The following is a 10,864-nucleotide window of genomic DNA, read 5'->3' on the forward strand; positions in this document are numbered from 1 at the left end:
CTTCACTGGAGTCAAGAGTTGTATTTTTCAAGAAAACAAGATAGGGTTTGAAATGCTAGTGAGACCGTGTTCAACCCTTTTCTGGGCCCGTCTTTAGTTTTCTGGTATGAAAGTAGCTTACAAAAGCCAACAGCTGTCACTTCCAAATCCATGCTTAGCAGAGGAATTGAGTTAGTGAGCATGTGTACGCTGCAGCTTGTTCTTGTTGCAGTTCAGTTCAACGAAATAGGGTGCTTGAAGCTTCCTAGCTAAACGAGTTGGCGACTATTTAACGTTTATATTGCATCTGAATGCAGTCTTGTTCAGTTCTAGGCGTACCACGTGGGCTGAAGAAAGGAAGCTCAATACAGAGACATTTGGAGTGTCTGGACGGTTCCTTCGCGGCCGCAGCTTTCGTGGTGGATTTCGAGGTGGAAGGGGTAGCGGAGCAGCAAGGCGAAACCAAACTACTCACAGAGCTGGTACTGGCAGAGTGTAACTTCAGAGGCAAGTTTTTTTAGCAAGAATAAATAGTGTCTCTGAGCCAGGTTTGTCTCTTATTCCTTGCCTGAACTGTCTGTGCAACCTCTTGCTCTCCAGTCTCATGGATATATCAAGAATTGTTCCTTATTGTATCTGATCTGTCCTTCGAAGTGGTAGAAGGAAATATGAGCGGTTTTAACACATTGATTGTTCTGTGGATTTCTTGGGCTAGCCTTCTGTCTGAGGCAGCAAGAGCTGCTTGTTTGAGCCAAGTCTCTAGCTAAGCATTTCAGTTGATACATGGGTGTGAACTTCGCGGCTTTTCTTTTTCCTGGGAGAAGATCCCCATGACACCAAATCTAATTCTACCTTTTTTCTGAATAGGTTCTAACATCTCTCCTGAGAGGATGAAACTGTATATAGAAAGAAAGCAACCAACTGCTGCACTAATGTGGGAAAATGGTTCATATTGTTTACTGTCTCAGCTCAAGCGACAGAACTTCATGTACTACTGCTTATATTCTGGACTTATTTTGGACCAGCAAATGTCAGCTGGAATATTCTTTGGAAGAGGGAATGTGTTCAGGGGTACCTTCTTCAGGGTGTCTTTTTTGTTTGGGTTTTTTTTTAAGTGCAGACTAACTTACACAGTTCTTCTTTCTGGGTCTCTCAAAGGCTGCTATAGTCTAAGCTTGAAGTCAGACTCCTTTTCTGAACCCTGAAGAAGATAAATCATGCTATTTTAACATGGAACCAAAGCTCACTTGAAATAAACCAGCTATAATTTGTTTGTTCCGAGTAACCAAATGGATTCTTTGGTGCTGCTGGTCTCTCTGTTCTCAGCAGCAGGTGTGAAGTAGCACTTGGTATCTGGAAGAATGGATTCCTGGTGCTGGGGAGTTATGTATATTGTCACTTGGGAATACTGGATTGTTGATCATGTAGTAGTGTAACTGACTGTGCAACTGTTTGTCGGCTGGTACTCACGTGGAGGTACTGCAGGTTTACACAGAACCGTGGCTCTCCCTCGAGCTGAAGGGGGCTGGGTGTTCCCAGAGGCTCGGAGCTCCTTACTGGGTCAGGGCAGTGTGGGGGGACAGCGTGCTGCGCCCTCGGCGGGACAGGAGCGGCAAGTGTCTCCGCTCCTGTGCTCAGAATAAAGCGTTTTTGGCAGTAGTTGACTGTCTGGGAAGGAGACCCGAAGCTCTGACTTCTTGCCTCAGTTTGTGCCTCGCTCGTAGGTGGTACCAAACGCAAACAGTTCTCTGTACACTAGTAGACTGTGGTGGAACACTATGGAATGTTTTCATTAAACTAGGGATGGGAGTCCATATAATGAAGCTTAACAGATGGGCATGTTTAATTTGTTTCCTCTATACCCCCCATACTGTAAATAGTTTAGTTGTTTTTCTTTTGTTTTTAAAAATCTGTATGTGGGGAGAGGGGCTGGGAGGGGGGTTACCTTTGTTTGCATGAATAAGTGGGTTAAATTGCTATAGGCATGTGTCCCTTTTTCGGTTGGTAGGGAATTTTGTTGAAAAAGCACCTTGATGACTGAACCCCTTACATAGCTAGAATTTTTTAGTTATGCATTGACCTAGGTTACTGTAAAAGCTTGGATTTATTTTTGTAGGACTTTATTGCTAAGAATTAGAACATAGCAGTGGGGCTGCTCTTTGGAGTAATGTAAATTGTAATTATAATAAACATGTAAATGTTTAAAGCTTCCCTCCTACTTTGTTTTGTACGTGGCTCAGTAACATCAGTCTGTGCAACTTGTCAGGTGCCTGTCCTAGCAGGGCTCTAACCCAAGTCAGAGAAGACGGGGCCGCAGGGTTCTGGCAGGCCTGGAAAGCGTTACACAGGATTTGAAATGGGCTTAAAAACCCTCATCCCAGCGCTGACCCCCTTGTCCCTGTTGCCCTGTGTTCCTGTGTTCCGTCTCTCTTGTTGAGGGGTCTGCCTAACGAGCGTTCCTCTTGTCCAGACCGCCCTGAGCGTGCACCGTGCTGTGTGACTACCTGGCGGAGCCCGACTCCTTGCGCTGGTGGGGTGACTAGAGCTTGTTTTGGGTGGTAGCGCTGCTGGTTCAGTAGCCACAGATGCCTTCGGTGTCTGGGCTCATACCAGCAAAACAGGGTGTGTGCTGAAACCGCTTACTTGGAAGCTGCTGCAAGCCTCTAATTTCTCTGCTGACAAAACAGCCGGCATGACATTAAGTGTAAAGATGGAATTGCGCTGCCAGAGTCAACTGACTTGTCTGAGGTGACTGTGGCAAAATAGGAAAACATCATTAACTTCTGCGTGATAATGCCTTTTCATTTAAGGCAGTAATTCCCCTTGTTTCTACTGTAAAGCCTCGGAGCTAATATGTAAGACACAGCCATTGCTCCTGCTGCAGTTACTGTACCATGGACGTGTCCCAGCCTCTCCAGTCGAGCGCTGTACCTGGCTCATTCTGGTGTATGGGAGCGGCGTGAGGGGACTAACGGCTGCGGCTCAGCCCCTGGGCTCACGAACTGCCGGCCCTTCTCCAGCGGGAACACTCGTTCTGTTGGGGCAGGCGGCTCGCAGCCCTGTCAGCTTCCGCGTGGAAGATTCCCAACACGGAATGGTGGTGGTGACTTGCGTGGGGAACCAAACACAGCTTTTGTAACTGCAAAATTCCAGTCCAAGGACGGATGAACGAAACAACACAATTCCAGCAACTCGTTTTCTCTAGCTGAAGTGGTCTAACGCTTTCCTGAGCAGAAGCAGTGCCGCAGCTTTCCTGTCCTTGATTCCTGTGGGATGCTCTGCCCACACTTTGCTTTGTGGCATTTAGCTGTAAACAGCTCAGCTGTGGTGCGAGAGGCCAGGGAGCGTGTGAGAGTTACTGCGGGTTTGTATCTGCTGCCCGGAGCAGTCCCAGCGGTGTCTGAGCGGCCTTCCTAGGGATGCTGGGGGGGGGGGGGGGGGGGGGCGGGGCTTGTGTAGCTGAGCTGCCTCCTGCGGGACACTGGGATGCTTTCAGTCCTTGCTGTGCCTCCTGCGGGACACCGGGATGCTGTGTCTGAAGAGACAGATGATGTCTGGGATGCAGACTGAAGAGCTGCTTTCAAAGGCTGTTCCGGTTCCTCGGTGGCTCCAAGTAGGGAAACTTTTATCATGAAGCGGAACCTGTTACTACTGCAAGCAGTGCAAGTCTTGTGGGTAAGAGCTCAGGTGGGGGAGAGGCCTGAGGCTTCTCCGAGATGGAAAAGACAACACTAAGCATGACGGCACGACTTAGTGAAGTGACCAACTTTCCCCTTCCCTGAAAGCTGGGAGTAGAGATGCCCAGACAGGAGGGACAAAGCCTTTTATTGTGCTTAAGGGCTGTATTGAAAGATAAATAAGGCCCCAGGAACAAAAGGAAATAAAACCATTTTTAACAGGGAGACGAGGAGGAAGATGGGGCTGGCGCCAGTCCTGTTCACCCCTGTGCAGCATGAGGGACGGACCTGCTCTGTCCTGTACCCACCTTGTTTCAGAGCTGTGCAGGCCTGTGGGCCAGCGGGAGGAGCCTCGCCTTGGCAGGAGCAGGATGGAAACCCCTGCCTGTTTCTGCCTCCTCTGCGTCACAAAGGGCCTTAGAGTATAGGCTGTAGTCGCCAGAGAACTGTCCTGATCAGCCGCCTCGCAGAGCAGAGATGGTGACAGCAGACCGGTCGGCTGGAAAGAGCTTTTCAATGACCAGAACCGGAGAGTGGAGATGCCACGATGCAAATACCAATGTGAAATAAAATTCCCTATTTCCAGTCACATCCCCTTTGGGCTAGTTTTATACCATTTCAGTAAACAGTTGTCACCTGACACCTTCAAATGTATGTACTTCTAAGTTTATTACATTATACACGTTAGTGTCTGCAGCAAGTAGCTAGCACAGTGCAGACCCTGCCTCTCAAGAGGAACGTGACGTTGGTGCCCAGCAGCGTGGCGGCAGGTCTCTGCCTCCCTTACAGCATCTGAGTGATCTCCCTCCGCCGAAGGGAAGAGCGAACTGGCTCACGCCGTTGCTGGGACTGGGAACAAACAGGCCCGACCAGAAGCTGAGTTAAACCCAGCTCCTGCGGGTAGGATGCACAGAAGCAGCAGTGTGAAAGCAAACACCAAAGGAGAAACGGGACTAAAGCTTTGTACTTTCACTGTGTTGTATGTAACATTCTCTATGGTTATTTTTAGCATTAGGAAGCAACTGGTCTATAAATCCCCTAGTGGGCAATCACAGAAAAAAAAAAGCATAACTCCGTATTAGTTATGTTCTGTTGAGGTCATAACGCAACGCTTGAGACAGCTACTAAAAAAAAAAAAGCAGCTAACAACTGAGACAGCCTGGAAGAGACTCATTAAACAAACTGCAGCAGCTGAGGAGAAAAATGCAAACAGAGTCTTTATCCTTTAATGGGTCACTACTGCTGGTTTGTAGCCAGCCAAATAATCCTAGGTTATTAAAATCCAAGGAACAGACAGATTTTTTTAAAATAACAGCTTAAAAAAAAAAGTCAGTAGGTTTATTGTAGGTCTCGAGAGCACAGTATGAGTAAGTGGAATGCCTACACGTTGTCTATACAGAATAACCCATCACTTGAATTAAAAAGAAGGAGCTAAGCAGTTGGATTTCATTCATCATGATGTTTTCTTCTGTTTTTTCTTTTCATTTTCTTCCTTTTCTTTTTCAATTTCAGCAACGTACTTCTCAATCTCTTCAGGGTTTAGGATCTAAAACAGAAACACGGGTGACCCTCGAGATACTAATACAACCGAGAGGCTTTTTATTTAAGCAATTCTAGTTCTGACAGGGAGAGAAAGTTAACTGGTATTTATACAGACACAGGTACCTTGTGCAGACACAACAACATTCCTTGGCCACTAATAATAAACAGAAGTATTTGCCAGGGCGGAATGGGAGATTAAGGGCTGGAAGTTAATGCAGATCAACAAGGACAGTATCAGAGAAACCGGCTACGGAGGGAGAAAAGCAAAACAGAGCCCTTACCTTCAGCGGCTGCTCTCGCCTCATAACCGCCAGCTCGATGTTCTTCCCACCAGACTGCACAACCTTAACGAGAGTTAGATGTAGGTATTATTAATTAATTCTAACAGCCCCCTTTCAGGTCTTCTTTGAAGGAGCAGAGATACGGATGGGGAGCGTTTCCCTCACTAGCTCTAAGCTCTCGACTCCCGTAGCAATGTAACTCTTCAAAAAAATAAGGGTCTTCCTTCTGGCATCAACGCACGCAGTGGCTGGTGAAGAACACCTCATTTCCACCATCTGACTCTTGGTATTTTCTGTATCTTCAGCTTCAACAAAAGAGCAAAACATTCTGCATATGGTTTAGCACATCTTTGGTGTGTTTGTTTTAACACCCAGAACCGAAGTCTGTTTTCCTTCCCAGAGAGCTGGTAGTAAGTTCTTCTGTGTAAGCTACGGAAAGCCTTACCTGAAATATTCTGAGCCTCAAATTTAATCCCACGTGTATGGCCTACCACAAACAGTTTTCACAGACCCTTTTACAGGAAACCCTCATGCACGTCACAGGAAAGCACACGTACTCACAAAGTTAATCCAGACATACGGTGAAAAGTCACACAGGGGATTTGAAACAGACTCACCTCAAGAAGAGCCTTGATGACAAGTTTAATAGTTAGATCGTCTGTTTCAATGGCTTCGTCAGTATAGTTTTTCTCCAGAAATTCACGCACAGATTTGGCTCCTCTGCCAATGGCATTAGCCTGGAAACATCGAGGGGAAAAAAGAGAACGAACAGAAGTTTAGGAAAGACTTCACTGACAGAATAAGCAAGAAATGAGAGTTGTGCAATTACATAATCTGAAACCATTTTGTGATCACCATGTATTTTTCAGGAGACTGAACATGTTACTGCCCAAGCGTCACACAAAAAGACAGTTGTCAGGCACAGGTGGGGTTTTTTTGGAAAACGGGACGAGATTTTCCAAGTAAAGCTGAACTGCAGACTGCCATTCTCAGTAAATTTGATCATTAAGGATTTTTGCAGCTGTGAGCCAGCACCATCTGGCCAGTTAGATCTCCTTTCTACACCAGTCTCTCTTTAAAGGAGACAAACTCACAAATATTTCATTGCTTCTCCACGAGAGACAGGTCAACTCACCTTCCAAGCATGGTATGTACCAGAAGGATCGGTCTGGTACAGCCGGGGGGTTCCATCAAAGTCAAATCCCACGATAAGAGCAGAGATACCAAAAGGTCTGCGACCGTTGCTTTGTGTGTATCTCTGATCAGAAAGAAGAGACACTTATTTCAGAAGCGGTTCTAAAAACATCTTTAGAGTGGAAAGCAGACAGTGTAGACATTACAACCAAAAGAGGCACCAGAAATGTTTTTAGCGGGCTTTCTTACCAATCTACCTGTTAAGTTAGGATTCCGTGTCTTACAGAAGACCATAAGCAAGGCAAGGAAGAGGTGGTTATTGTTCAACCCCTGTTCCTAACACCCGTTGAAGTCTGCTGCGTGATTACAGCTATCGGGAAGAATCTCTCTTGGCTGGGTGGTGCTGAGAGGCAGAGAGCGCTAAGTCTGCAAGCCCAGGTGTAATGCTCTGCCTCGCCAAGCATGCTTAAGGAAGCCAAAAAAAAAAAAAAAGAGGATGACGACACCCGAACACCAATGATTTGCAACAATTCCATCAGAAAGCACGGCCTCGTCTGTGGCGATAAGCAGGCTACAGGAAAGCCCGCGTTACAGCCCTGCTGCTGACGTTGGGTCAGCAAAGTCATTGCCACGTCACACACCAGAAGTGCCCACGATCAAGGAGGCCCGACACCAGCTACGTCATCGCAGCAGGAACACTGTGCGAGATTTATGGTTTCTAACAGTTTTAGAGACACCGTCAATGTGCCAGAACGAGAGAGACAACTGTGAGATTACTGTAAAGGAACAGAGTGAAACTTTGGAAAGTGGTATCCTGCGCTGGCAGGCTAGCGATTACGACAAGCTTTACACTGTTATCGTCATCACTGTACTAACACTCGTCTGTGCGTAAGTAAATTAGACTTTTTCTAATCCCCACTAGTTGCTGAAAATCAGTTCAACACACTGGCAAATGAATAATTTTATCCCAGAGTGCAGTTGGGCATACTTTGACTGTGTAATTCATTTTAAATTCATGACTATCAAACGTAAATATATTAAGTACTGCACTGATTTGCTCCCCTCTTACCCCTCCCTGCAATGGCTTAGTAGGAGGGAAAACAAACAGGAGCCGTGAAGATGTTTTGACAATAACACAGCACCATTGTTATGAGAGTGAATTAGAGCTGTAGATTAGCAGAGTGTTCCTGACGATATCACAAATGTAGTTCCGCAGTCCTTACAAGTACTAATTAATTTCTTCATCTTTGGAAAAGAGACCAAACAGTAATCAGTCCTCCTTTTCTATTACTACATCCCCACTTCCAATAAACGCCCACAATGTGTTTTGTTACGCTGATTTTTACCAGCTGAGTAGAACGAGGCCCGGACAGACATTTTACACGCTTAGTCTGAAGCGCTGTTCACCAGGACGTATTTTCAGCATCTCTGTGCGGTCCAACATACCTGTTTCAGACTAGCAATGTAACGCGTGATGTACTCCACGGTGACAGGATCCTCCACTGTAAGCCTGTGGCTTTGACACTCCACACGAGCTCTATTTATAACTATTCTAGCATCAGCTGTCAGCCCTGAAATGACAGTGGATTCTCAGATTCGTGCTTCGTACCGTACGCACAAATAAAACAACTAGTCTTGCCCCAAAAGGCTCACAAGGTCAGTGTCAACAGCCATGAAAAAAGCAAACGAGAGATCACACTTCCTTAGGTTTGCTGAGCAAGAATAGCATTTTTAAGGCAACAGAACGCAGCTAATGTACCAAAATAAGCAGAGGATTTGGTTTACAGCTTTCATGTTTGTGAGTTAGATAACACATGCAATTCTGAACCAGGTAATCGGAACGTTACTGACAGACTGACAGCACTCCATCTAACAGCAAATTAGCAAAGCAATCTCGATTCTCACACACGTTCGTTTTATTTCTTATGCAGTCCCCCTAACTGTAAGCCAGCTTTATCTGCAGAGCAAATCTTGTCTAGTTGATGAGGCTACAGCAGCATGATCCTAGCTGACAAAAATGAGTATGACCCTTTAAAAAAAATTTTTAAAGAAACTTATTTCTTATTTTACTTTTTAGCTTATGATGTCATTCTCAATTTGCAGCCTGGTTTTTATTAGAGAACTTTTCTTCAAGCTTGTGAACCCACCTGCACGTACCGCAACCCTCAGCTAAGGAAGCGAAGCAGCAACCAAATCTGAAAATCCATTGGTTTTGCCGGTTCAATCAAATCTCCCCTTAAAGCATTACTAACACTGACACAAAGATTCTAAACCACTTGAAGAGAGGGGAAACCTTCTGAAATACGTTCTGTCTCCATTTACGTCGGGTTTTTTTAACTTTCATGCCTCCTGTTTAAGCTTTGAATAATGGAAATTAAGCCATTTGGAAGAGGAAGAATGTGGAATTATAATATTTATGCTTCAAACCCAGAGCTGTTCATTCAGAAGGAGTCTTCTGAACTAGAGCAGAGGAGATTTGTCTTTGTTTTATGCAAGACTGCAAAATTTAGCTTTTTTGGCTTGATGCATGTGGGAAAAGGTCCCCATAACTGACAAGTGTCTCTTATAGCTCCTGTAATATGTACTAATAATATGTATTTTATATATAATATATAAAAATTTAAATATTTAATTTTAAATACTTAAACCATATTAAGTAAATATATATATAAAACTTTAAATATATATATTTAAACAGTATATCTCTGTATCTATGCCAATGACACATCAGTTCTCAGTCTTCATCCTCACATTAAACCTAGAGGACATTAGTAACTTTAACACATATTTCCTCTCGTTAGAACATTGGCACGCTCTCTATATATATTTATCTGTACAGTAGGCTACTCTTATTTAAAAAAGAATAAGCAACCATGGAAATACACTCCTTCCCCACAGTCCTCAGCCAGTTATGCTAAGTATTTTATGTTCTCAGAATCCACAGACATACCCAAAAGCGCTCCAGTAACTGCCAAAACCCCTGAAGGGATCATATACCTGCAAAAGCCATGCAGACATTGTCATCGAGAGCACAGATCTTCCGCACGGTTCTTTCATCCTGAAGTTTTGCCACAGACTTCTTTTCCACACCAAGAACAACAATATCCTTCCCTCTTACTCCAACCTTCAACACATTAAAAGAAGAAGAAAAAGAGTTAAGCTAGGCCCAAAACCCCTAATAGTTGCAGACTTTACTGAAATGAGAAGGAAAAAAAACAAACACACAAAACCCCCACACTGTAAACATTATTTCAACTTGAAGTCAATATTTTATTTCCTATGGCCACAACCTGGAGAAAGGACTGATGTAACAAAAATTGCATTAGATTCCAGGGTGCAGTTTCATAATCGGCTTATACCAATTTAAATCTGCGTGGCTCCCAAGAGATACAGTCCCACTCCTCTTACCAACTGTGTTTTCCCCAGCTCTCCCCAATACCAGCATTGGTGTTTCCACAGCCACAGAAGCAGGACCAACAACAAAACTACCACTACAACTAGTCCACTGGTATTGCTCAAGTCAGAACCCACAACACTGAAGATCAGACCAAGTAAAACCTACAAACCGTCAGTAGTTTGCTGCCTTAATGTCCTAACTCATACTCTGAATGCACCTTTTCCAACATCAGGGAGAAAAAAAAAAAAAGTTGACCTTTCACACTCATTCCCATTGCTTCCATAGGGTGATGGGAGTCATTTTTTCTTACGGGGTGGCCCTGCTGTTAGTGTGCTACAGGGGTTTCCAAAAATATTAAACTCAACCAACTACTCAACAGGAGACAAGAGGCAGGTAGATCATATTGCATGTTAGCTCCACTTTTACAATGTTTTTAATTTCTGAAAAAAAAAAAGAGCCTATTTGACACTAGGTCTTGTTACATTTGTTCCCATCCCAAAGGCAGTAAATTTTCTTCCAGGTATTTTATTATTTGGGAATTAATACCTCTTTTCTTTCCTCCCTCAAATGAAAAAACCCTTCCTTGAGCAAAAGCTTGGGGCAACTTGACGCTAGGAGCCAGAAAGTTGCTTCTACACGCCTTTACTGACACGCTTCCCAATCCACTGGGCATCTGCATCTCGCACAGGCAGAACAGTGCAACAGGAGCATCGCTCCCCTGCAGCTCCCCAGCAGCTTTGTTCCCTCACGAGGGAGGCGAGGCGGCTCTGCTAAACTCGGCCTCCCAGGCCGGCGAGCAGCCGGCGCGATGGCTGTCGTGACTCCGGGACACCCACCCGCGCCGGGCCTCGCGC

At 44.9% G+C, this 10,864-nt stretch overlaps 2 protein-coding genes across 2 annotated transcripts in view; one reads left to right on the plus strand and one right to left on the minus strand.

The window, feature by feature from the left end:
* Positions 1 to 1,253, plus strand: part of LSM14B (LSM14B, SCD6 homolog B (S. cerevisiae)) — a 13,866-nt gene extending 12,613 nt beyond the window's left edge. Inside the window, exons 9-10 of the mRNA XM_009326876.1 lie at positions 307 to 486; positions 847 to 1,253. Coding sequence (XP_009325151.1) covers positions 307 to 478 — 172 coding nt within the window. The 3' untranslated portion in view covers positions 479 to 486; positions 847 to 1,253. The remainder of the gene's footprint in view (positions 1 to 306; positions 487 to 846) is intronic.
* Positions 1,254 to 4,849: 3,596 nt separating this feature from the next.
* Positions 4,850 to 10,689, minus strand: PSMA7 (proteasome (prosome, macropain) subunit, alpha type, 7). Its single transcript, XM_009326877.1, has 7 exons — positions 10,657 to 10,689; positions 9,611 to 9,737; positions 8,060 to 8,184; positions 6,615 to 6,737; positions 6,097 to 6,216; positions 5,480 to 5,542; positions 4,850 to 5,202 (listed from the first exon to the last, which is right to left on the minus strand). Exons 1-7 carry the CDS (start codon positions 10,687 to 10,689, stop codon positions 5,110 to 5,112), a joined length of 684 nt encoding a protein of 227 aa, XP_009325152.1. The 3' UTR covers positions 4,850 to 5,109.
* Between the last annotated feature and the right edge of the window lie 175 nt (positions 10,690 to 10,864).

Source organism: Pygoscelis adeliae, unplaced genomic scaffold, assembly GCF_000699105.1.
Source record: "Pygoscelis adeliae isolate BGI_AS28 unplaced genomic scaffold, ASM69910v1 Scaffold286, whole genome shotgun sequence".
NCBI lineage: Eukaryota > Metazoa > Chordata > Aves > Sphenisciformes > Spheniscidae > Pygoscelis > Pygoscelis adeliae.